Source organism: Phoenix dactylifera, chromosome 15 (genome assembly GCF_051530095.1).
Source record: "Phoenix dactylifera cultivar Ajwa chromosome 15, Ajwa_hap1_PhDact_Kaust_v1.1, whole genome shotgun sequence".
NCBI lineage: Eukaryota > Viridiplantae > Streptophyta > Magnoliopsida > Arecales > Arecaceae > Phoenix > Phoenix dactylifera.
In genome coordinates this window covers 17,581,279-17,607,592 of record NC_143204.1, presented here as the reverse complement: position 1 = coordinate 17,607,592, position 26,314 = coordinate 17,581,279, and the positions used below count along the sequence as shown (strand labels likewise).

General features: G+C 39.7%; 2 protein-coding genes and 1 non-coding gene across 3 annotated transcripts; 2 read left to right on the top strand and 1 right to left on the bottom strand.

The window, feature by feature from the left end:
* The first annotated feature begins 8,058 nt into the window (after positions 1-8,058).
* LOC103704246 (putative LRR receptor-like serine/threonine-protein kinase At2g16250) lies at positions 8,059-16,497 on the top strand. The gene is made up of 4 exons (XM_008787461.6): positions 8,059-10,643; positions 13,343-13,471; positions 15,347-15,369; positions 15,473-16,497. Exons 1-4 carry the CDS (start codon positions 8,686-8,688, stop codon positions 16,042-16,044), a joined length of 2,682 nt encoding a protein of 893 aa, XP_008785683.1. The 5' UTR covers positions 8,059-8,685; the 3' UTR covers positions 16,045-16,497.
* Positions 16,498-16,794: 297 nt separating this feature from the next.
* LOC103704245 (Clathrin adaptor complex small chain family protein) lies at positions 16,795-22,940 on the bottom strand. Its single transcript, XM_008787460.5, has 6 exons — positions 22,766-22,940; positions 22,611-22,653; positions 22,451-22,512; positions 21,856-21,952; positions 21,534-21,604; positions 16,795-17,961 (listed from the first exon to the last, which is right to left on the bottom strand). Exons 1-6 carry the CDS (start codon positions 22,832-22,834, stop codon positions 17,803-17,805), a joined length of 501 nt encoding a protein of 166 aa, XP_008785682.1. The 5' UTR covers positions 22,835-22,940; the 3' UTR covers positions 16,795-17,802.
* Positions 22,941-23,005: 65 nt separating this feature from the next.
* TRNAR-CCU (transfer RNA arginine (anticodon CCU)) lies at positions 23,006-23,078 on the top strand. The gene has a single exon. It is a non-coding gene; the product is annotated as a tRNA-Arg (tRNA).
* The last annotated feature ends 3,236 nt before the right edge of the window (positions 23,079-26,314 follow it).

The following is a 26,314-nucleotide window of genomic DNA, read 5'->3' as shown; positions in this document are numbered from 1 at the left end:
AAAACAATTAGAATAATGGCCAATGCTTTTCGTAGGTTGTAACTTGTCTCTAGAGTGAGATCAGTATAGTGGAAAAACTTTAAGGCATTCGAAAAACCAAAAATGTTAGAATATTGTTGCAGTCTCCTAGAATCTTATCTCTCTTCTAATCTTAATCCAGCAATTGAGTTTGTTCCTATTAAGCATCTTTTTAGCAGATACTCTTCACTTCTATCTGGTCAATCTGGTCTTCCATTATCAGAGTTTGAAGATCTTTTGCAGTCCAAGTAGAATATGATATAAGCTGTATTGGAATGAGAGAAGGTTATTAGGATTTGCTCCATCAGGTCATAAAGATATTATCCAGACGAAAAGGTCACTATGATCCAAAACTAACTGTTTTTTTTCAAAAAATGGCATTACTGATCAAATCCCCATAAATTGGCACAACAATCTCCTATGAAATTTACAACTCGCATACTGTGTTGGCAGGAGAAAGCATGCAATTCAAAGCAGAAAAAAAGGGGGTGTACAGACTGATTACCACTCAGTAAGTGTGATAAAGGAAATGCAGAAAAATGCTAAGATCACAACACAATGAGGTAGAGAGACTCTTCTTCAACACAAATAAAACCAAATGAAACCTCATTCAGAGAGAGTGAGAGTTCACAAGAAGGCTGCAGCTGACACACTTATCAGATTAACAGCATATCACACGGCCAGATGGAGCATTAAAGACAACTACAAGCTCACTGCTGACCTGCATGCATTCATAAGCAGCAAAGGATTTCCAGAGTTAAACTGCTCTGGAGAGTTGAAGCTTTGCCATGCAAATACTTTCTGCCACCAATGGATCTTCTAACAAAAGAGGGTGTCAACAATCATTTTAGAGGTAGGGGAAAAAAAGGAAATCAAGATTCTTTATTAGCAGCTGGAAGTTGATTTAGTTAACAATGTAGTTGTTTTTCATTTAATGAAATTATTATGGTTTTTAGTAACTGATGTGAGCTGATGTGAGCTTAGAGAAATCGCAGTATCCTTCACTTTCTCTGCCCCTTATCCTCATCCAAATAAGCTCGAACGCACTCCATTAGTGCCTTACGTACTTGGATTTCCTCGTCTGCAAATATGTGGCAAGAATTTCTAGTGTATTAGTCTGTTCACTGAAAAATAAGTAATTTCTACGATTTATTAGGAATTCGGCTTTCGAATTGACGATATAATCAGAAGTAGAAGTGTGGCGAAGAAGGAAGTAATTTTCAAGATAAATAAGGTAGCAACCAAAATTCATCTAAAACAACCCAAATAATTCAAAAAAAAAGGAACGAAGAGATTGGTAACGGAATTAAGTTTTCCTTGGCCTTGCGCATGATCTTGAGGCGAAGGTGCTAAGTGGAAAAATAATAAAGAAAAAAAATAAAGGGGACAAAAATAGAAAAGAAAGCCAGAAAGGGAAAGAATAATGGAGGGGAAATAGTCCGAATAGCGGAGCTTGCATGATGGGCTGGACCAACCCGTAGGCCGAAACCTGGTCATTAAGTGGGCTTGGACATAGGTGGTTCCTGTTCATACTGTTAGCTTACTAGCCCAAGTAACAAGTTAATTGTGTTTTACTTCAAATAAACATTCATCAAAGAGAGAACTGCATTACTTCTCCCAACCTTTGAATATTTCTCCATGTGTCCTTCAATCTCTCACCTTTGCATTCTCTTTGGAGTACTCAAGGTATCATCTCTCTTGGATTTTGAGATTGCAATACTTGATGACTCATGCTAATATTGGCACACCAAGGAACGGCAGATGGACGATCATGCACTTGAGTTAGTCCGATGTCTGTTCTTTGAACTCTGAAAAAGAAAGAAAAAAAAAGGGAACCTTTGAAAGAGGTTTAAAAGAAGAGAAAAAAAAAAAGAAATGAAGAATTCTCTATTTCATCTTAAGAAGTAAAATAGTAATTTGGATTGAGTTATTCAAAATATTGAAGTCAGAGCCTATTTATAGACTATGTCCGGTGACCGATACGATGCAGCATTTCCATGCGATGTTTCAGAAATATCGCATCTTTATGAAAATCGGAACCAATTTTCTTCTCAAAAGAGTTAACTCTTTTGAAAGAAGCATATGAAGAAAAAGATAAAAGTTTTAAATTTTTTAAACAACTAAAATTTAGAAGATAAAACTGATATATTTATTTTTTTAAAATTATTATTATTATTTTAAAACTCCAACAAGTGAGGCTTGGGATCCCACATCCAGAGACCACAAGGTTGCCATTTAGAAGCGACCTTATGCTTCATCATCAGGAAACAAATTGCTCGTCTTGAAGGCGTCGGAAATGCCTTCACTCTACAAACAGACTATATATTTAGTGCATGAGATTTTTACATCCATATCTCTGATTTGCAGCTTGACACACAACAACACAGACTAACAAGACTTGAATTATTAAGCTTATATTGATGCTATCGCTCCTCTTTAACAGTCACCAGTATCTATAGATCAATTGTCACACAAGCTGATCCCACAAGCTACTATTGTACCATGATAAAGAACCTAATGCACAATTATTCTTCCTGCGATCATTGTCTCTGACGAAAAAATAAGATAACAACACCACCTTCCCTTCTCTAGGTTCCATGGACTGCAAGGCTGATCCGGTTGGGTTGGTCAATGCCATGGAAGCCAATCATTTTGACTATTGCTTTGCTAATTCCAACTCTAACAAGAAGTTTGAAAATAGATGATATGAATGCCTCATCCATGTGGAGCAGTTGAATCCACATTTGACCTAGCACCATATAGAAGGCTGCAGACTCTTTGAGCAATTAGAGAGCTACACATACTTGAACCTACCAAATTTGAATTGATTTCTCCAATCTCTCCAGCTCAACTAGAACCCAGCCCTCTTAGAATATCATGTTCAGAAAAAAAAACACCTGCATCTGATCATGTCTATTAATTATCTTATCATCACGGGGAAAGAAAGACACCCTAACTTCCACACAATGAAAAAATGATATTATATGTACAATTATGTACCCTGATTGATGATATACCAACGGTCACACATGCACCAACCTTTATTTCATCAGCTAACATAAAATTGATTAAGAGATGTATTAGCTTTTACATACTAATATCGTATTTGATGGGGGGGAAAAGTGGACCACTTTTCAAGAAGAATTAAAGCACTTGAATCCAACGGCAAGCATAATCTCAAGAAGAATGGCCTCGGCAAGCACGGCCTTGACAAGAATGACTTCGACGAGAACGACCTCGGCACGCATGGTCTTGGCTGAGCAATGCCCTATTGACCTCAAGTCGACCTTAACTCCACCAATAGTCAAGCCGGTCCACCTAGGGAAAGGTTTGTCAAATCCTCCATATGCGGGATCAAATCCCGCATTTTTCGCCTCAATGGCTGTCAATATTTGAATTCACGCAATCTCAACCGATCGCCAGCTAGCCCGAAATCTTGGCCCGTTTAAGGTAACTCATTTAAACCAAGATTTGCGCAATCATACCTGATTGCGAGTAACCACTACACTCCCTCCTAGAAAAAGGAGGGGAAGCTCTAGGGGAAGGATCTTCTCCCCTGGCCAGAAAATATCTCTCCATTATCTCCGTTATCTCCAAAGCCCCTCTCTAACTTAAGCATCGGAGGACCTTCACCGGAACCTCCGGTCAAAAGCTTTTTGCAGGTCCGCCGGAGACAACCGTCCGCCACCGCACCGCAGTAGAAGCTCCTCCTCCTCGGCTCATGGTCGCCCTCAGGTCTATTTTTCAGCAACAGTATTCTTTTTATCATTTTGGAGTATCGCAGTGAACTATATAAATATTCTGGTGGTATATTTTTTAAAACTTTTCCTAAGAGATAAAAAGTAGGGGGAATACATCAACATGTTCGAACACATCTTTCAAATAATAAATCATATATATATATGCACAGGGTCCAAAGTTGGTTGGATACTGTCACCTTGTAATCCAGTAAGTGGTAGGCCATGTTTACACCTAATCCACATTGCTGAATGCCATAAAAGGCCATCTGCCGCAGTGTCGGACTCCGCCAGCAGGTTGGAATTAAAGTGGATGAACCAGAAGTTTGAGACAGAGACATACTAGGTTAGTTGGGGCCGGAGACGCACTTCCCTGATGAATCTGGGTTGCTGTCTCCAATTGAATGCTCAACTAAGATCGTGTACAATAATCCTAACCATACAAACTTAGGCTGGGCCTATTCCTACCTCGGGAGGAGGAGCTGTATGAGGCAGAAGCTCTATGTACGGTTTTGAGGCTGTGCCTTTCCAGCAAAGAGGCCTAGGACCAATATGATCTTTTATGTGGCGACCAAGAAATGAAAGAAAAACTAATGCTCGACTTACATCAATATGCTATAGTCCTATCATTATCGGCGAAGGTGATGCATATCCTTCTCTCAGTCACCTATATTGTGCAAGTTCCAGGTCGTATAATGGATCTGAATTAATTGTTATTAAATCATCCCCCTCTCTCTCTCTCTCTCTTTCTCAAGCTGCATTGCTGTTTTTAATAACTCACACATCTATACATATAGAATTGTATATGTAAATGTGTGTGTATATATATATATATATATATATATATATATATATATATATATATATGTATGTATGTATGTAGTAATAAAATGACCTTATGGTAGGTCATAGACAAATGTAGTGGATATCTTCTAGGCAATCTACATGCATTGTCTAAGTTTGTAATTGTTATGGGATGGGTTCCGAACTTTAGTCCCACATCAGCTAATCAGCGGAAAGGTCTGTGCCTTATAATGAGGAGCCCTAAAACCTTTCCTCACGAGGGCCCTTTTGTGGGACAAAACCGTGAGGGGACGCCTAAGCCCCCTGTACGAGCTCCGCGCCTGCAGGTGGGTGCGCACCCCGTGCGAGCTCCGCGGCCGCGGGGCCCATAGCGGATAATACCTCGGGAGGGACGCAGCCGCTTTCCCTGCTCGGCCGGTGTGTGGACTGTTGCCGGGGGGAAAATCCCGCAACAGATGGCGCTAGAAGGAGGGCCCGGGCCACGCACAGACCTTCCTGCTGGAGGGCTGTGTTGTGGGATGGGGTTCCGAACTTTAGTCCCACATCGGCTAATCAGCGGAAAGGTCTGTGCCTTATAATGAGGAGGCCTAAAACCTTTCCTCACGAAGGCCTTTTTGTGGGACAAAATCGTGAGGGATGCCCAAGCCCCCTGTACGAGCTCCGCGCCTGCAGGTGGGTGCGCACTCCGTGCGAGCTCCGCGCCCGCGGGGCCTAGAGCGGACAATACCTCGGAAGGGATGCAGCCGCTTTTCCTGCTCAGCCGGTGTGCGGGCTGTTGCCAGGGTGAAAATCCCGCAACAGTGACCTTATAGATATGATTGAATTAGTTGTTATTAAATCAACTCTTTCCATTTTTCCTTTTCACTATTTTTCTCAAAGTTATCAAGCTGCACTCCCTTTAGTCACCAAAAAGATCAGTATGTGATTTTCTTGAAGGATGAAAGAGAAGTTTAATTTGCACTATTTGCATGTCATGCAGCATCGAGGCATTGGCGTGATAGGTGGGTTATGGGGTTTGTGGTATAAAACGACAATCCCCTCATGACACGCGATGATGGAGCTTTCTTTTGATAGGTGTTTGAGCTGAAGCATATTTCTTTATGATCATCATATGAATATGAATTACTTTGGGTCATGGTGCATGTACTTTAATTTAGTAAATTCATCCATGCTAATTTAAAAGATGGGGACTGCTAAGGAAGTTATAAAGATATGCTTATCATGACATGCTAAACTTGAGCTCGCTCCAATCCGTGCGGTTAAAACTAACCAAACTTTAAAAGGCCTGTCATGTCACGGTTCGGTTTTTAAGGACCATAAGTTCCTTGTACATACATACTTTATATATACACATACATACATATAAATATACATACATACACACACACAAACACATTTTTAGGACATGGTTTGTTCTATGACTTTATTAGCAAGAGAGGGAGAGAGATGCAACATACACCATGTTTTCAAGGAATACAAAAGAAATTGCGGGATCTCTTATGCAAGGTCTAGCAAATTGCAGTAAATATGCATAATTATAGAAATATTCATATTTAGTTTTCGGGCATATAACTTCCCTTCATTTTTTCAAAGAATAAATTAACTATTTACGCACGAACAAGCCTTAGCTTATTTAGCCGGTGCTTTTCTTAAATTAGAAAAAATTTAGGATTTGAACCTTGAAATGATGATACTCCTACTACATTTCTTAGTATGTAAAACATAATTATCCATAAATGTTATCAATGATGACTATGTAATAACAATAGAAAATGAATGTTTTTGGACCAAAAAAAAACTTGGGATCATATCTCAATCAATCTAACCATTTACTCTTGTACTAAAATCTTTATCAACTATTATACATAATAAAAATATTGTAAGAAAAAAAAGTGAATATGAAGAAATAGATTTCTCACATACAATGTTATGCCAAAATTATAATACCATGACTTTCAAATAGTTATAAATTCAATTAAGATCTTTTGGTAGATAAATTATTATGAGTTTGAGTCGACAATCTAGATCGGCCTTCGTATATTGTGGGATTGTGGGATGACTGTAATATACGGAGCTTGATGTATCGTAGAGGGTGCAATACAATTTTGTTTGCATCATGATCATTTTATGATATAAGAATGGTCATGATTGTTATTAGTTACGTATACAATGCAACACATTATTATTATATAAAGGTTGATATAAATGCTTATGAGAACATGAAGCTGTCCAAAAATAATTATACTATTAGTTTTCTCTTTCTTTCTCAATAAAATAAAAAATTCATTATATCAAGGTATAAAGCAATCTCCGTGACAAAGGACAGAGATGTCATGGATTAGAGAAAGGTTGTGTACTCTGATAATTGTCTAATGATTCACGATCTTGGACTCTGACCATGTACAATATTAGATAAAAACGATTCAACTAAAACCGCAACAATCCAAGACCACTTCACGAATTTTTGAACACCGAAGCCACGTTTTAACTGCCATGTGGGGTCACTTGGTGGGGCCTGTGTCTACGTTGCAATCTCTTATTGGAGGAAATGAATGACGTGGATTGAGGCGCCAACGCCACGACCGGCCACTCACAGGGGCAGGGTCTCCGAGCCATCTAATTATTAGATGGTCCAGGTTCAGCGGACCGGTCACTCTCGCTACATTATCTTTGCTCTCAGTATTTAAACCATTTAAGGATGAAGGACGTGGTATGTGATAGGAGGAGAGGGGGAGAGGTAGAACCCCATCCACATAGCAGTCCTCATTGAGCTTCTTTTCCACCAGAGAATGTTCGATGCAGATCGTAAGTTTCTGCGTGCTCTTCCGAACCTCTAAAAAATTTCACTAGCCATCCACATATAAGTACGTCATCCCAGCGTCATCTCAGTACGGATGAAAGAAAAGCATATTCATACAGAGCTATCCGGACGTGGGGCATACGGTCCTTTGATTTAATCGACGTTCATGTATTTCGAATTTGGACAATTTGAATGGTGTTCAAGTTCCCCCGGGCCACCACCTTGGTGGCCGGACGAAGGACACCTGTTATCCACCGTACAAATGCTTCAGGATTTGAAATGGTCTGTTTCGATCAGTTCAAGTATGAAATCATATGTAGTACCGTTGCAGATCTACCGAGAGGGCCATGGGACTGGTCCACTGGACCTGGTCCATGTAATAATTTCTCCGGCACCAGTCTCGGCACGTCATCCCATCTCCCTTACCTCCTCTTTCTCTCTCCCTCTCCTCTTTCTTTCTCTGTACGGCGCTGCCAAGGGCCTTTGGACGACTACAGAGCCGTTGACCCAGGATCAGAATAGATTACCCCATCTTTCTCCTAAAACCTCCCAAAAGTGCCATCCTCTTCTCGAGTCCTCAATAACCACTTCAAGTGGCATTTGCAGTAATTCCACGATTAAGGTAGGGTTATTTTCATCAAGAACCAAAAAGGGTAGCCAAACGATTTAAAAGCCTCTGGCCCTCCCTCTCATCCTTCCCTCCCTCCTTTTATGGAATATCTTCAACACCGGCTGATAGATTTGACACGAAGGGAAAAAAAAATAATGGAAAGGGAAGCTGTTAATTAATTCTCCCAGCTCACCTCCGGGCTGTCGCTCCCGGTTATCCGGTCGAGTCAACCCCCTCCCTCCTTTCTCCAAATCTGAATTCTCTCTGCACTCCCTTCCGGCGACCGGCCAGTCCCGGTTCATCCTCACCCCCTCCGGCTACTAGAAATTATTAGAAATTGTTATTTAGAGAGTAACAATTTTTAAAAATAAAGAAAAAATTTGGTGAGAGTGGAGAGCAGAAGAGAGGCGGTTGGGATCTTCTTTTGGGCATTAATACCGGCATTTTGAGTGGGAGTCGCTGTGGTAAAAGCGAGGCAATCCCCACCTTATTATTTCCTTCCATTTTTTCTTTCTTATTTTTGAGTATTTTCCCGAAAATAGGAAAAGAAGGGAAGAGGGCAACTAAGATGGAAGGTAGTCCGTCAACAGCCGGCGCAATGAAGCGGCAGGCAAGGAGACGAAGAAAGGGGAACACCGGACGACGATGACGCACACTATACCATTGGTCCACCACCAAGAGTTGATGCGCCCGAGATCACCGTCCGCTTAGCCGTCATGCCCTCGCCGTTAGCCCCGTTAGTGCTTATCTTGCTCGCGGCCGGGCTCTTCTCGCCGGCATTAGGTCAGAACCTAACGTCGGCGGCCGATCTCGCTGGGTTATATAGCTTGAGGGCCTCGCTCGGGCTTCGGGCCCGGGACTGGCCCCGCCGGACCGACCCGTGCTCGGCCTGGACTGGAGTCGGGTGCCGCGCCGGCCGGGTCGTCTCCTTAAACATCTCCGGCCTCCGCCGCACCCGGCTCGGCCGCCTCAACCCCCGGTTCGCCGTCGACGGGCTCCAGAACCTCTCCCGGCTCGAGTCCTTCAACGCGACCAGGTTCGCCCTCCCCGGCCCCATCCCGGACTGGCTCGGCCGCCGCCTCCCGCCGGGGTTCTCCGCCCTCGACCTCTCTGCCGCCGCCGTCTCCGGCCCCATCCCCAACTCCCTCGGCGGCGCCACCGGTCTCGCCGTGCTGTCCCTCGCCGGCAACAACATCACCGGGAACATCCCGTCGACCCTCGGCCAGCTCGGCAACCTCTCGATCCTCGACCTCTCCCGCAACTCGCTCTTCGGCGCCATACCGCCCTCCCTCGCCTCCCTCGCCAACCTCTCCTACCTCGACCTCTCCTCCAATTTTCTCAGCGGCTCGATCCCTCTCGCTCTCGGCACCCTTCCGAAGCTCAATACACTGATGCTCTCCAACAACAGCCTCACCGGGTCTGTCCCGGCCCAGCTTGGCGACCTCTCCTCGCTGACCGCCCTCGATCTCAGCTTCAATTCCCTAGCTGGTGCCCTCCCCGACGATCTCAAGAACCTCAGGAGCCTCCAAAATTTGAACTTGGGCAACAACTCCCTCTCCGGCCTCCTCGCCAGTAGCCTGCTCTCCGGTCTCTCCCGGCTCCGGTCCGTCACGCTGAGCCACAACAACTTCTCGGGCGCCTTGCCGGACTCTCTGTGGTCATTGTCCGAGCTGCAGGTTCTTGATGTTGCCAATAACAACCTCACCGGTACGCTCCCGGACCTCGTGCCTGCCATCGCCAATGCCAATGCCAGTAGTGCTGTGTTCAATCTCTCGAACAATCTTTTGTACGGGTCAATTTCTGCTGGGTTTGACGTCGTTTTCGCAAGGTTCAGTGTGGTCAATATCTCCGCTAATTACTTCCAAGGTGCATTGCCTGTTGATCGTAGCAGCAAAAATGTGTCTTTTGGATTGAATTGCTTCCAAAATGCCTCGAATCAGAGGAGTCCAACTGATTGTGAGGAGTTTTATTTGCAGAGAGGGCTGTCTTATGATGGCTCGGAGGCCCCGAATATTGCTCCGGCACCAGCCAGCTCTTCTGGTGGGAAGAGCAACAGAAATTGGAAGTATATTTTGATAGGGGCTCTCGGGGGGCTTTTGTTAATTGTCATTTTGGTCCTTGTGATCGTGCTGTGCGTGATGAAATGTGGAGCCCGGGAAGGTGAACAGAGGGAGAGCAGTGGGACTGCAGTCCCTTCTGGAGCGCAGCCTTCTGCGGTCTCCGTGAATTTGTCAGCTGTGGGGGAGGCCTACACCTATGAGCAGTTGGTTCGGGCGACTGCAGACTTCAGCGATGTGAACCTTATCAAACATGGGCACTCAGGGGATCTCTACCATGGTGTTTTGGAGAATGCCATTCCTGTGGTGGTGAAGAGGATCAACATGCGGACGGTCGGGAAAGAAGCTTATGCCATGGAACTGGATTTGTTTGCCAGAGGTTTGCATGAGAGGCTGGTGCCATTCCTGGGGCACTGTTTGGATAATGAGAATGAGAAGCTCCTCGTATACAAATATGTACCTAATGGTGACCTATCAAATGCACTGCATACAAAGTCCGGGCAGGAAGAAGAAGGGCTGCAGTCATTGGATTGGATTAAGAGATTGAAGATTGCAATAGGGGTGGCTGAAGCTTTGTGTTATCTGCATCATGAGTGTACCCCACCTCTGGTTCATAGGTATTGCTTCCACATTGTTGTAGTAATAGCAATCATTTTACTTAGATTATTCTTTTAGATGAACAAGTATCACAACGTTAGTAGCAACTTGACAAACTTGTCAGTGGTGCATATGGTGAAAGTAGCCTTTATTCTGTTACTCCCTTTATCCAGTAGCAACATGATCATCTCAAAAACTTATATGCCACAAATGCTATTTTGCTTACATCAACTAATGCCCAAATGCTAATTTGCTTACATCAACATTTTATTCAATCTATTCTTATCAATGGCATTTTCTGTTTTTATTGTATAATCTGGTTTTATCGAACAACAGATAAATCCAAGAATAGGTAGTTCAAACTTTCTAGACTTTCTTCTGAACTCTTCCTGAATCCTTTCTAAGGGACTTCTTCTGATTGGATGCTACTTCTTGGTATTGGTGTCTGAGTATTTTGGTGCCCATTGTCTATTCTCTATTATATTTTGGAATTTGATGGTCAGCATATGCATTCTACCTCCTTATAGTTAATAAATTCTCTTTTGTCTTGATGGATCGTACCTTGAACTCCATTTTTCTCATTTTGAAACCTCAAAAGAGTTTGAGGTCCTCTGGTGCTAATCAAGTGTCCAATACATGGTTTTATTGTGCCCTTGCGATTCTTGCTTGCTAGTGCAGTACATCTTTTGGTTAATTCATCTAATTGTGTCGGATCCCTTGAATATCTTTGATTTTAGCCTCTAATATCATCCTTTGGCCTTCTAGGTATGCGGTTCATTCTGTTATCCTGCTAACTGATAGTTTATATCCACTGGCATGTCTCTATTCCATATTAAAATTTTTAAGCCTTCTTTTTTCTTTTAGAAAACTTGTATTTTAGTATTGGCTCTTGACCATTCTTTGCCAAGTTGTCTTCTTTTCAGAACGTGTTTGGTGTTGCTTAAGAAAGGTACTTTTGTAATTTCTCAAGCCAAAAAAGTGCTTCTTAGAAAATATAAGTGTTTTGTAACATATCTGGCAAGTGGTTTACAAGAAGTTAAAAAAGTGTTGCTGGCAGAAGCTAGATCATCTTGCTTCTGGCTTCTCCTTGTGTGAGAACTTTGTAAGAAGCAGAAGCAACACCAAGCACACATTTTCCTCTCTCTTAACTTTCATAGGTCTATACACTGATATTATGTGTCATTGTTGGCATTAATCAAAATAATATTGTGCAAATCTTTGTGTTTGTTCAGTGTGCCACTCAAAAACTTTATTTGTTCTTATAAATAGTCAACTTTCACATGTCACCTCAATATTTTTAATTACATAAATATTTTAGCCCTTAATTATATTGCTTGGTTGCAACTAATCTTACAATTTTCGGTAAAAATCATTTTCCATTCTACATCCTTATAGTTTCTTCTATCTTGAACTTAGGCTCCATAAAGCTAAGTACATCGTTCTATTGTCTTGATGTTGTCTCTTATCTTACCCCTTGGTTGAATATGCATGCTTTCTCTTTCTTATCATCAAGAGTTCTACCTCTCATGAATGAAAAGAGGAAGAACAAAGATAGTATAACTTTCTCAACAACCTAAAATGGACAGGAAATTTGTAGTGGGGCAGGAGACTCTTTAGGAAATTGCCTAACATTGTCTTGACAATTTGACTAGAGATATCTTTGGAATCCTTGGTGGGAATCATTTTGGGAATAAAGTAGATTTGTTATTATTACTAGGCAATCCAACTCAAAATCTCTTTTATATCATGAACTGTATTGGGTTAAAAGAGCTAGAGAAACACAAAGAGAGAGGGTGAGAGATCTTCTAATTTAGTTTGAAAGAGGTGTATTTTTCCTTCAAATTTAAGAGTTTAGGTCATGTCTGGCCCTTATAATCTTGTTTTCTTATAAAAAGATATTATATTTTCTATGCTTATTGGTTTGATCATTGAGATTCGAATGAATTATTATATTTCCATATGTATATATATGTCTGTATATTTGGTTGTTATCTTTTTAAAAGGATAGCTTTTCTGTGCCCTAAATAGGAATGGCTGGAATATGAGGATCCATAAGCCGAGTCCAAATAGTTGAAACAAGGCTGGATGGTCATGGTCTTGGTTATCCAATTAGTTGAAGTTTGCGGCAGATAAATTAGAAAATGTTTAGATCAAGGATATATGGTTTCCTTCTTTGACCTAATAGGCTTTATACATTTGGCATCTAGAGTTTCACGCTCATAGTATAAATAACCTTTGAGATTGAGAGATATTGCTGTTTAAATTATGTAATAAGGATCTACAATTTGTAAAATGAATCACTGCATTTTGAAATTTCTTGGACAATTTCTTACCTGCTGCTAGGAAAAAAGAGAAATTTCTTTCAAATCTCACTTACTAAGTCCATTCTGTTTGAGACCACATTATTCGGGTATATTGCTTGGTCACATTTATTGTGGGTTACATCAAGTTACTACTGACCTGTAGCAATCTTTAAGCTAACTTGATTTGAACCTATAATTTATCTTAACAGCTCCATTTTCCTTAAAAAGTATTTTAGCATCAAAGTCCTATAGCATAATTAGCAAGCAACTTTCCTGCCACTATTTGGCCAATTCGATTTATTGGACCATTAAAATGCTACCTGCATCATGGGAGCCAATTTTGACCAAGTTGTTGTAGCAGTAAAAGGGGCAAACTTGTCTAGTGATGACCAACTGAGGTTCTTATGTGGTTGCAGAGATGTTCAGGCAAGCAGTATCCTTCTTGATGATAAGTTTGAAGTGCGGCTTGGAAGTTTGAGTGAGGTATGCACTCAAGAAGGGGAAGGCCATCAAAATGTCATCACCAGGATATTGAGATTCTCACAGTAAGTGTCTGTTCTGATATTTCTTTGCTGATCAAGTTCATACTGTATGTTTGCAATATCTGGGAAAGCAAGCTAGTATTCCTTAGCTGGTTTATCTTTATGTCATTTTGCATCTTCGTGACTGTTTCATTTTATTTTGTATCTTGCTATAGCTATTCAGACCTTAATTATCCATCATTTGATCATATGTTTTCTGATATCCAGCATTCTTAATGCTTTGATACAGGCTTCCACTAATGTTTGCTCGCATTAACTTATAAACAATTAAGACAAATTGAATAAACAATATTCTATTGCAAGTAATTATAATTCATTCTTGTAGATTGGTTTTGTTTATAAGATTGATACTATTGCAATCCAACCTTGTATTTATTGTATTGAAATATGCATACTAGAATTAGATTTTTTTTTTTTGGTTTGGGGGGGCGGAGGGGGAGGGGGATGGTGGGAATGCTAATTTTTTTATCAGTTAATTATAGACATTTCTGCCGAAATATATGAGTATTATCTTGGATTTTTGGACTAGTATGTATCCTGGAAACAACTTGTTGTAAAGACACAGAGTTGGATGTACAAATAGATAGTGGCTCATGTAATAGATAGTGTTCATGTTATCATGTCAAATGAGTGTGAAGTGTGAAAAATTAAGGTTGTCCCACAAAAAGAGAGCAAGCGAGTATGTGTCTTGTAGACTTTGATTAATATCTCCTGGAAACAATATGTTGCGATGACTCGAATGTCCACAAATATATTCTTGATGTTGTCATGTCAAATGAATGTGAAGAATTAAGCTTGTCCCACGGAAAAAGAGAGAGAGAGAGAGAGAGAGAGAGAGAGAGAGAGAGAGAGAGAGAGAGAGAGAGAGAGAGAGAGAGCGCAATGACACGGTTGGATATACAAAACGATATTGTTCATGTTATCATATCAAATGAAAAAGTATTCTTATTGTTATCATATCAAATGAGTGTGAAATGTGAAGAATTAAACTCGTGCCCCATATAGCCATAGAGATAGAGAGAGAACAATGACAGAGAGTTGGATGTACAAAAAGATATCATTCCGGTTATCATTACAAATGAGTTTTAAGTGTGAAGAATTAAGTTTTTTTTTCGAAAGAGAGAGGGGGGGGGCAGAGAAGGAGAATATCTTGCGAACTTGGACTGATATCTCCTAGAAACAACTTGTTGTGATGACGCAGAGTTAGATATACAAAAAGATATTCTTCATGTTAATGAGTGCAAAATGTGAACAATTAAGCTTGTCCTAGAGAGAGAATGCGACTTTGGAATATTTGGATCTTGGCTAGAAAGTGAGTATATTAATTGATACGGATGAGGAAAATAATGAGTGTATTTATAAACCACAGGAGATGCAATCTTGCTGATAGCTATTTTAGAAATATAAAATCTTGCTATGAAAAGTTTGACCCAATACATGATCTGCAAGCTCTTAAAGAGATGACGTGAAATCCTCAACAACCTTCCATGCACTCTGCTTTAGCTGGTATTTCTCGAATTGACTTGCTCATTTTTTGGTATTAGCTTTTTGGCCCAATCTTGTCCAACTCACCTCCAACTTCTGTTATGGCCTTTTTACACCTGCACCAGCGAAGGGTTACTTGATTTACAATGCCTGGATCAAACCTTAAATTATACTCTCTGATGATGGCTAATATGAAATGGTTCATGTCGAGTTGTCAATATCATGCTAGTTTAAGTATGTATGCTGGAAGTTTTCTTGGTAATATATGGTATCAATTGCAAAGTCAGGTCTGCAATGGTGCTGAATACCTTAGCCATTATTATTTGTTATACATATAACATTAAGTGGCCTGTAATGTTCTAACAGTGTTTCCTTTTTGTCCGTGATGTGCAGGACATCTGAACAAGGCATTTCTGGTGCGCAAACTTACTGAAATTCCCTTTTTGTTCTTTTTTAAACTTTTATTCAGCTTATTTCCTTTTTCAGTGTCTGCAAAAATCGACTGATCATTTTGTGCAGGCTCTTCTACCGCAACATGTGCCTACGATGTATACTGTGTGGGAAAGGTATTACTTGAGCTAGTCACCGGTAAGCTCGGCATTAGTGGGTCAAACGATGCTGCAACAAATGAGTGGATCGAGCATGCATTGCGTTACATCAACATCTACGAGAAGGAGCTTGTCACGAAAATTGTGGATCCATCTCTCATCGTGGATGAGGACCACTTGGAGGAAGTCTGGGCAATTGCTATTGTGGCAAAGTCCTGCCTGAACCCAAAACCCTCCAAACGTCCACTCATGAGATACATCCTAAAAGCACTGGAGAACCCTCTGAAGGTGGTAAGGGAGGAGAACAATTCTGGCTCAGCCAGGCTGAGGGCTACTTCCTCAAGGGGCTCATGGAATGCTGCTTTGTTCGGAAGTTGGCGCCAAGGCTCTGATGTTGGCCCGCCGAAAGAGGACCAGGTATTAAAACGTTCAGGTACATCGAGGTCTCAAGGGAGCGGTGGTGGGGATAACTCATTCTCCCACAGGAGACCATCAAAGGAGATCTTCCCAGAACCGTCTGGGGCTCGCGACACCGAGGATTGAAGATGATGGTTTTATTTGTGATTCTTTATGTAATAATTTTTGGCAGGCTCCCCATTCGAGTGCCTGCATGTCGGCATCTGATCTGAAGTCCATTATCCTGCAAGCATCAAAATGGAGTGAGGTTGATGCCTTGCATTGAGACCAATTCTTTCTCTTTGCATTGGTATATGAAATTACTTGGTGGGCAAGGAGGCTTCCATGGTGGTGGCCCAGGGCAAGTCTGCAGTTATCCGTGCGCCCATTGTTGGTGACAGTGATAGATGTGCCGATGGTTCATTGCTTACAGTTTGTTTAGTTATACCTGTCCTTTTCCCCCCTGGAAAGCATCAAGCTGCAATTTTTTCCCGTGTAATCCATCCTTCATTGGTGGTCTTTCTGGGTATTGTAAATTGAATGACTGGGTTTCACATTACATCCTTCTTCCTCCTGCAATCACATGTATTTTTTTTTATTGAACCTTTACTCAGATATGTGGCCATATGATGACTTGGGTTACTGACCAAAACATTTACAGGGATGAAAAAGAGAAGGAGAGCAAAGGTCCCACGGAGATTTAAACTCAGGTTACTGAATTCAGAGTCCAATGTTCTGACTACCAGACCATGGATGAATGGAGAGTTTCTCTGTTTTCATATAAAAAATCTGGACACCTGGCTTCTGATTTTCTAGAAGTAAATGAGAAACTAAAAGCTCATCATTTTTGAAAGCATAACCATGACCTTCTCCAATTTTTCCAACAAAACGAACAAATACAAAATCTAAGGTATTTCTTTTCTATCAAGTACAGAACAGTCGTTAGAATTACATTCTTTTCTTTCTGTGGACATAATTCCATTATACAAACTGCTGCTCCTGTTTCCTTTGGTACCCCAGTGATGTTGACTCAGCGCCTCGTCTTTGCTTGATAAAAACACTCTTAACAATCCTCGATCGCAACACCACAGAATCCTGAAGGAAAAGGCTTCACAGAAGATTAAAAGGGTGCTCCCATCACCCATTCTATCTGCATCGTTATATTTTCACCATTTGACTAGAAGAAGATCATACAGAACGCATGCAGCGCCTCGTTAAAGCAAGGAGAAGAGACTTGTTGCAAAACAAAGTGAAAAAGTGCGAGCCGGAGATCCTTCATCCACATCATCTTTTTAATTTAATCATGTACTTTGAGAGAATGCTTCAATGAACCGGCTACTGAAGAAACAACTGGATATAAGAAAGGTGTAGCAAATATTTGGTGCATCTATTGTCAACCAGTAATTTTGTATGTTATATTAGCAAAAGAGCACCAACGTCGAAGTTCGATCAGGAAGGTACAATCCCTTGCCGGTGAGAGGTGAGGTTCCGGTTCGATAGGATTCAATTCTGTAGATCATCCACTCTCTTGCTTCAGCCCTGTTAACTTTATACCCTGATGCTGCGAGCACTAGTCTTGTCTTCTCAGACCTGGACTTTAACCTAGGTAGAGTGATAAGGTAACAGGTTGCTAGTTATACCAAACTTTGATGGGTGCAAACATAATGGAAATCAAATTTCTGCCATTAGTAAAGTCAGACATATCTTCACTGTTTTACTCAGCAACAAAGAATTAAGAGAATTTTATCTCAGCAATGGAGCTAGTGCACCGACATCAGATAACATTGTCTACACTCCAAAGCAACTTGATTAAGTGGTACAAGCAAGCCCACATGCGATCCAATAACCAAGCCGCAAAAGGAACCTGCATTAATGTCTTAGGACTCTATTCTGCACCTGTAAAAACTAGCGGCCAAATCTTGCTGAAACAGACTTGGGAACAAGACTGATTGCACTTGAAGATTTCTCTAACTTGGAAATCTCCTCAACGGCCTTCAGCACTTGCTCAGAACTAGTTTCCAACACTTGGCCTCCAAATATAATTTCGTCTAAAAGCATATGCATCTGCATAAAACGTATATAATGAAACTCCCAAATAAAACGAATCAGGATATGTATGTATAAGCTTCATTAGTAACAGAATCTAATATAATATGCTCAACTGCAAATTTCATCATAGAAAATAAGAGCATGGTCTAGCTGAGGAAATTCCAATACAGTAATTCTATAGCTCAACAAGGTCCAACAACTGCATTGAAGAAAAGAACAACCAACATTGCCAAATTCAATAGCAGAAGAATCTACTAATACACAAAACTATATGTCTCCGGAATATGACAAACATGTATGGTGGATCACTGTGCTCTGCAGTGATTGTAAAACCTTTGAATTAGCTTGGCCTGGATGCACAACAGAATATAAAACTAACATAAACCAAAGAACCAGGTACTTCATTCCTTGATCCACTTCACAACAAAATCATTCACTAGAGACTTAATGTTGACATTGATATTACTGTGATTTTTAGATTCCTATATATCAGCGGAGACTTTTAGGCTTTCTTAGAGGCCATGAGTTCATTCCATTTGACCCTTTACCAACTTTGGCTCTCATATATCTTACATTCTTACAGTTGTTAGCTGGACTTCAACTTTCACATTAGCCATGGTATCACTTCTCCCATAATAACAAAGTTATGCTAATTTTGCTGAGAAATCATTATGCTCCCCCTTCCCTCCCACAACGTTATATTACAGACAACTGAAATGTCATGAAGACTCAATATATGTAACGGTGTACAAGTGCCAAAACCCATAGGTAAGAATCGAAGAATTATCTATGAAAAATTAGAATCCATTCACACCACCCTAGCAAAAGAGACACCATTATGCTGGCACTCTTAGAAAGTGGATGATGTAAGACACCATCTTTAGCAATGATAACTTAAAACTGGAAGCAAGTTTATAAGAAGGGCTTCACTGGGAAGTGACTGGGCCATCTTTGAGGTAATAATAAGAAATGGAGGAGCTGGGGTGGATGAACTCCTCAAAAAAAAATGTCAGTTGCACAAATTAAATAAACATGCGCATCTAGCCTTAGTCAAATTGTTTGGGTTGGCTTTGGTGAATTTTGCTAATAATCCTTATTAATCATTACTTCTAGTACTAGTGCAAGATTTTCCATATTATCTTTTACAATGCCAAATTTGCTGAAATTTCATTGACATGCACATCACGCCTTATCCAAACTGTTTCGGATGGCTTTAGTGAATCCTCATTTGCTTCACTACTATCAATGACTGCTTCCAGCATTAGAGCAAGATCTTCCTTATTCTTTCTTACAATGCCAATTTTGAAAAATATTTCATTCACATGCACATTAAACTGATCCAATTTGTTTGTGTTTGCTTGAGTGAATCTTTTTTTTTTAAACCTTTCTTATCAATGATGACTTCCAACACTACTGCAATATTTTCTTCTTTCTCACATATTTCTGATTTGCTATCTACCTCTCTATTTACTAGACCCTTTTACATATATTTGAACCAAGAATTGCCGAACGTGTACCGGGTGCTGTACCGGTCGGCGCTCAGTCCGATTTGGTACTGGTTCGAACCGGATGGACCCGTCCGGTTTTGCCCGATTCTGTCTAGTACCGGCCGGGGCTGAAACCGTTTTCCATAAGCAAACCGACCCGGTCAGAGATCGGGTCGGCCCGGTTTGGCCTAAACCGAGATGTACGGCCCGGTTCGGCAATCGTTGACTAGAACGACTTTACCCTAGCGGTTTCCTCATGTCTCTGCTGCATGTGCCAATACCATCCCAATCATTTTTTCATCAGTGCAACTCCTACGCCTCCTCTAACATATGCATTCTCAACTCTGTCCTTCCTAGATTTATCAAACATACAACTCAATATTCCCTTTCATGCCATGGCCTTCCTCTCTTGAATATACTTATTGCCCAACATTTTGAGATGTTCTCAAGATATCAAGAATTCTTCTATTCCACTCGATTGGAACCCCCCAAAAGATCACCTGAGGAATCAAGGTCCCTTTGTCAATGCAACCTATTTGAAAACTTTACCAGCATTACCAAAAAACAGACATTTCCCTAATTAGAAACCAATGTATACTCATTGACTTTGGGATTGGAGCTTTCACTTGCCTAACCACTATAAAAAGGAGCAGGTGCTTAACATATAAACATCCTCTTGACACAAAACAAAACATGGCTGCATTTCTAGCAATAATTATAAGTTAGATTCTTCATTTAAGTTGCCATCCAACAAAAGGCTTACTTTGCACTTTAACTCCAAACAAAGGCCAATCGGGTCTTTAAGAGATCCATCACTGTCGACTATAAGAAAGGATATACAAGCATAGTGAAATCCAGGGTTAAATCACAAAGTCATTTAAAAGTCTTCCAGTAGAAAGTAAGTTTCAGAAACCACACTTCAAAGATCTATAACCATGCGTAGGAAACTTCAATTAACAAATGAGATATGTCTTTTCTGTAAATTAAGAGGGGGTCAGATATAGAAGATTTTGCTATAAGTTAATGCATTTTATCATTTTACACTTTGTCAATCAAGCAAAATGAAAACGGAACTTGTTTATCTCCCCTGAAGAATTTCCCATGCAGTTTTATTTCTATGTTTGGTTATTTAGCATTTTGTGTGTGATAATAATATCATAAATTATAGAGATAAAAATGAGAATGGGTTTATGGATCAAGCATCTTCTAATCCTCATGACTTGTTTATACATGCTCTTTCCTCATAACTTTGTCAACAATTATTTAAGTATGCTGAGCTTATGTTTTCTTTGCATATCTTTTGTTATGATATTTCTGTCTTTCTATTTTTCATTTTATATATCTTAAAGGATTAAAAAGAACAAATTAAACATTATGGTGTGCGATGTGATGAATGCATTCCTGGTAATTTAAGTGAAAAAAAATATAAAAATGAAAAATATTCCACAATATCATATGCCTTAAAAACTTAGGCAATAACAGGGGTTCAAGAAAACAAGTTAAATGTAACAAAAATGAGAATGTCGAGAAACATGTGTTGTATACTAGACTTAGGAATTACTATATTAGATAATCTAATTAAGCTGAGGACAAACAGAGAACTGAGTGCAATGCTGGGCATGCAGGATGAGGATCTGAGGGCGAACCATAAAGGAAAAAGTACTCTTATCTTCTTGACAGATTTAGGGAGATGAGTAGAAGAGCTAAGCTAACATGGTTGGAATTGCACTAACAATATAGATAGCCATTAATAAAAGCAAATGGAAAATGAAGATTCATAAAGCTGGGCCCAATATACAAAGCTTGATGGTTACAGCTACACGTAGTGCTAGTTCATATTATTCTGCCTTTGTAATTCATTTATTGAAAAAATGAATTTAATCCTCCTACTTTTGTTTTCATCCATTTCCCTGTTCCAAGTTTTCTTAAACTTCACTTCAAAGCCTAATACACTGCATTTAGATAAGCATGCAGAGGCTCAGACAATCTTTTTACGGTCATCTAGGCAGTATCCAAATATGTCAACTGGCTACCTAAATGAAACAACTCAATGGACAGACCAAAAATGCTGAGAAAGGTAGCAACAGCCAATAACGCTACCTTATTGAAATTGAACACAATGTCCAGCTCACATACATTTTTGAAGCATCTGTCCAGAGTCTCAACGAACACTGCAAGCCACACAATTTAATTAGATCCAATATCTTCAAAAAAAAAATCAGGTAATATCCTATTGGGACCTAAAAAATTCTACATCAGTGCTCAGTCATAAATTACAAGGAATAGTTACAAGATATGGCTTTTTAATGCACAATATGAGAGCAACAATCCATGCACTACTCGTGGCCGTTCAAGTTCCATGCAAGAGCAAAAGGCACAGACTTGCACTAAACAATCTTCACATAAAAAGCTTTTGACTTACCTTGTATAAGGTCAAGCATAGCTAGCTCATTTTCAGCACTATCAAACACAAAAACAAAATACAAAGTGGCAAAATGCTTGTACACCAGCTGAGTACCCTGCAAATAAGATGAGTCAATGAACATGCAGATAATAGATAAGTCATAATCATTCAGATTAATGACAAAACGATGGGTTTTTGTACACAAACAGATGCATCAAGAGGTTAATCATCAGATGAATTCTACATCAAGCCTAAGCATTCTTTGCATCAAATTCTACAATCTTTGATACACGATTTTAAAAAAAATATAAGGAATGAATACATTATAGATTGCAACAGATCTATCTCTCCACTTTTTTTATCTCAGTATCTTCGCTCAATGGCTACGAGGGGCCGATTGCATGTTTAAAAAGTTCAAATTATGATAACTAATTGTGGACATATAGGGAGTGAAATCCGAGAAAGAGAGAATGTAGAACCTAGAACCAAGTGAAAACTTAAGCAATTAGCATGCAACTAATCATCACAAAGAAAAAAAGTCACTTTTTTTGTTCGTACTCAGTGGAAAGACAGCATAGTACATCAAAATCTGCAATAGATAATACGGGCATACCGGGCCGAAGATTGCGTCTGCCTCAACGAAGTTGCTGACGTTGTCTGCTCTCTCGGATAAAACTGCGACGGGATTAGACCGAGTTAAGGAAGAAAGAAGCCCTAAAACGAGTAAAGGTGAGATTTTTACAGAACAATTCGATAGATAAGGGACTCGGGACCTCCATAGACGCTGCGGATCAACTCTTGCTGCTTCTCCGGCGGCTGGGATTCAAATGATGAGAAGAAGAATGAAGGAAAGGAGAAGGGAAGGAGGGGAAAAATTAGAAGAAGAAATCTAATGGGAAGGAAAAGCCTAGAAGAGGGCAAAGGGAACCTGGAAGTCGTAGAACTTGACGAGGCGGGGCTTGCCCTGGGTGTTCATCACTATCACCGCCCGAATCATAGTTTCTGGCCGGCGGAACTCGCCGATTGGAGACGGCACCTCGGCTACGTTTTGCCCTGCTCTGCCCCGATCGGTGGTAGAACGGGGTGGAGGGAATAGGGAAAAGGGGGAGAAAGATGTAAGAACTCTTTTTAGAGAAAAGGAAATAATTATTGCTAGTTATGTAGTGAGGCGCCTGTAGCTCAGTGGATAGAGCGTCTGTTTCCTAAGCAGAAAGTCGAAGGTTCGACCCCTTCCTGGCGCGAGGCAGATTAATTTTTTGTCCAAATTAATTTTGAATGAAAAACTGTTAGTGAGAATATTTTTCATCTATTTTTTAACCAAAAAATATGTTCCCAAATATTGATTTTTGCCAATAGTTTTTTTCTCTCTCTCTCTCTCTCTCTCTCTCTCTCTCTCTCTCTCTCTCTCTCTCTCTCTCCAATAGAAATATTCTTCTTCTCTCTTCACCCTTGTTTACCGCAATGTTGCCACTAAGAATTTTTCTCCAAATTTTTTTTGTGCCTTTTAGTTTCAAATTTCAGTCAAGAGAATAACATAAACTCAGATGGAAGGAAAGCCACCTTCCCTCTTGAGAGCTTCGATTGATTTCATAATCTTTTATTGTCAAGCCATATGTGTGCAAACTTAAAAAGGAAAATAAAATCTAGAGTCCTTCATAAAAATTGGGTTATGAATAGAAGAAAAAATCGATAATAATTGCTGAGTATAAATATCATGACAATTGATAAAACAAAAAATCAACCTGAAGAACATAAAAAGTTTGGTCTTTGCACTCCTTTAACTTAGTTTTTAGAGAAAGATCAACAAAATCATAATTTTGTTGTTGAAAAATTTCTTTATTCTACACTAACAAGACCTTCTAAAAGAAAGTAGGGCAAAATATCTCAAAAAAAGGCATCTTGGAGTTGAACTCTATAATATCCTGGCCTTAATTATCTAAGTGATCCAATCTTTATCCAGAAATCCTCTTTCTAATTATCAATTCATTCCTAAACTTCCCACATCTTCCAACCTTAAGCATAAAATAAAGATGAGATAAGTCACAAGCATCAACAATGGATTCGTTAAATCCTCGTCAGAGGTTACACCCTTGGATATATTCATCGTACAAAAGGTAGAATCCAATAAAGGAGACCAAGGAGAAGAATTTAAAAGTAGGGGAAAACCCTATATGCTAGAGTGGAAAGGAGAGGAGGAGAGAATGAGAAGTTGTGGAAACTCAAGTTACCTGAACCACCACAGCCTTTTGTCACCGCGATGGAGGCTAGAGGCCAAGCGTGCGTCATCTTGAATCAGTTCTTGGTCGAGTATAATTCGTTGTCTCTTCCCAGATGCTCTTACGGTAGTGGTCTTGGAGGGTGTGAACCTCCGCCATACCACTCCAAGATTGTATTCATTTTTCTTAGCAATTTATTAGTTTTCCAAGAGATATAGACCTTCCAATCTTCTTTACTTTCCTCCATGCATTGTACTTCCATTTAACGAAACTTCAACCAGATTCAAGTCAGCCGTAAGTGGGTCCATTCTTTGCAACATTGTTTTAGGTTTTAGGATCCTCAACCAATGCATATTTGGTGCCTATGCCACATTTAGTTTATTTTTTTGAAATTATCTAAAAATCAACTATTGAATAGGGATGAATCTACTAATTTTTGGTATTATCTAACCATGATGGGAGAGGAGGGAGGGGATTGTTCTCTGACTAAAGAGAAGATTTATTTCTAATACTCTATCCAAATTAGCTAAACCAAGCTTGATTGTGTGCCCACCTTCAAATTACATTTTAGCTCGCTTTAGTTGCATTGCTAAATATATAGGTCTAATTGCTGTGAGAGGGCTTTACTTGTGCAAGGACTACTATTATTTATAAATTACAAATTTTCTCTAACTTGTCTTTTTAAAAAGTGTTGGATAGTTTTTTCGAAATATGCAGTAATTCTCAAATATAGCCAATACATATCTTGAAATAGATCAGGTAACTTTTGCAAAAAGTAGAAGTTTGATCCTCCTAATTTGCTCCAAAAAAGTAGCTTACCATGTTGGATTTCCATATGTATTTTAGTAATTCCATTTTGATAGAAGTATTTTAGTAAATTAAGAAATTTGTTACCACCATTGTAAGTGGGTTTCATGCATTATAAACTCGAGCCTAATTTTTTAAGTCTTAAGATGCAATTTACACCATATGCTTATTAGTTTGCTTCGTGTATAAGTGCAACTTGTGTATGGCTGCCAATCTGCCGTTCTCTAGTACATTAGGATTTCTAACAAGGATAGATATCACATAGAAACTTATTTAAGTAAGAACCTACCATACAAAGATTTGTTGTAGAAAGTGTAAACATATATTTCCTAATTCAGGCAAAGCAAACCAACTTACCACGTCAAATATAGATTGTTACAACCTAGGATCTTATTTAAAAAGACAAGTCAAAAGGTATTATTTGGATTTCTTGGCGCTATATAAGTACTCAAGATCTATCTACTACGTAGCCGATATGGGACTAAACATATATCTGCATGGATCCTCATATTCTTTTTTCGTTTAAGCTCCGATGTCCTCGGCAGATCAAGGGTTCAAATTCATTCAAATCTAATCACAAGCACCACAATCAATATGTGATCAGTCCTAATGGGCTCGTGGTGCAGTGTCTCCTAGTCTATATAGGTTATGGGCTAGATTCACTCTGATACCATTTGTTACAATACAGGATCTCATCCAAAAAGGCTAGTTGAAAGATATTATTGGATTTCTTGGCCCTGCATAAGTACCCAAGATTTATCCAGTTCATAGCTAATATGAGACTAAATATATGCCTGCACGGATCCTCACAAAGATTTTATCTATGTTGTGGAAAATTTAAGTATGTTACCCTCATTGTAAGGGGCGTTCATAAAATATATACTTAGCATGATTGAAGTCCTAGGACGCGGTTGACGTAGTATTCAATACAAGTCCATTTTGAATGTAGGAGTATCCTTTGAGTTTGTATCCTCTCCGATTTTAGGTTGAACTAAAGAGATTTGTTAGCTCAATCATGACCACTCCTGTATATATTGCATGATGATTGTGATTGAGAGGGCCCAACATAGTACATAAGATTGAGGGGCTCATCATATTGCCTGATACCCTCTTAATCATGCTCATTGCATAATACACTGGCAGTTATGATTGAAAGACACCTTCTAGCTTTACTTTGAAGTGCAAAGGTCCTAACTCACATCGCATTCATAGAAGTTTCAACCTGTGTGTAGTTGCCAATCTGCTATTCTTTAGCACACAAGGATTTTCAATCAAAATGGCTACCACATAGATTTGTTTGAGCGAAATCTTCCACATTAATAAAGGGCCACCTATATGGCACTTTCTAGCATTAAAGGATTTGCATGCATAATGGTTGTACATCCATCAATGATAGATAGACTGCCATAAATGGGATTTCATACATGACCTTGCACTCATCCTTCCTCTAAGAT

Excerpts from the sequence above, each read along its gene's own strand:
- LOC103704246 (XM_008787461.6), top strand. The coding sequence starts at position 8,686 with ATGCCCTCGCCGTTAGCCCCGTTAGTGCTTATCTTGCTCGCGGCCGGG. Across the intron at positions 10,644-13,342 it reads ACCCCACCTCTGGTTCATAG|AGATGTTCAGGCAAGCAGTA; the intron begins GTATTGCTTCCA and ends ATGTGGTTGCAG. Across the intron at positions 15,370-15,472 it reads ATCTGAACAAGGCATTTCTG|GCTCTTCTACCGCAACATGT; the intron begins GTGCGCAAACTT and ends CATTTTGTGCAG.
- LOC103704245 (XM_008787460.5), bottom strand. The coding sequence starts at position 22,834 with ATGATTCGGGCGGTGATAGTGATGAACACCCAGGGCAAGCCCCGCCTC. Across the intron at positions 22,654-22,765 it reads TCAAGTTCTACGACTTCCAG|CCGCCGGAGAAGCAGCAAGA; the intron begins GTTCCCTTTGCC and ends TTTGAATCCCAG. Across the intron at positions 21,605-21,855 it reads TATGCTTGACCTTATACAAG|TGTTCGTTGAGACTCTGGAC; the intron begins GTAAGTCAAAAG and ends TGTGGCTTGCAG.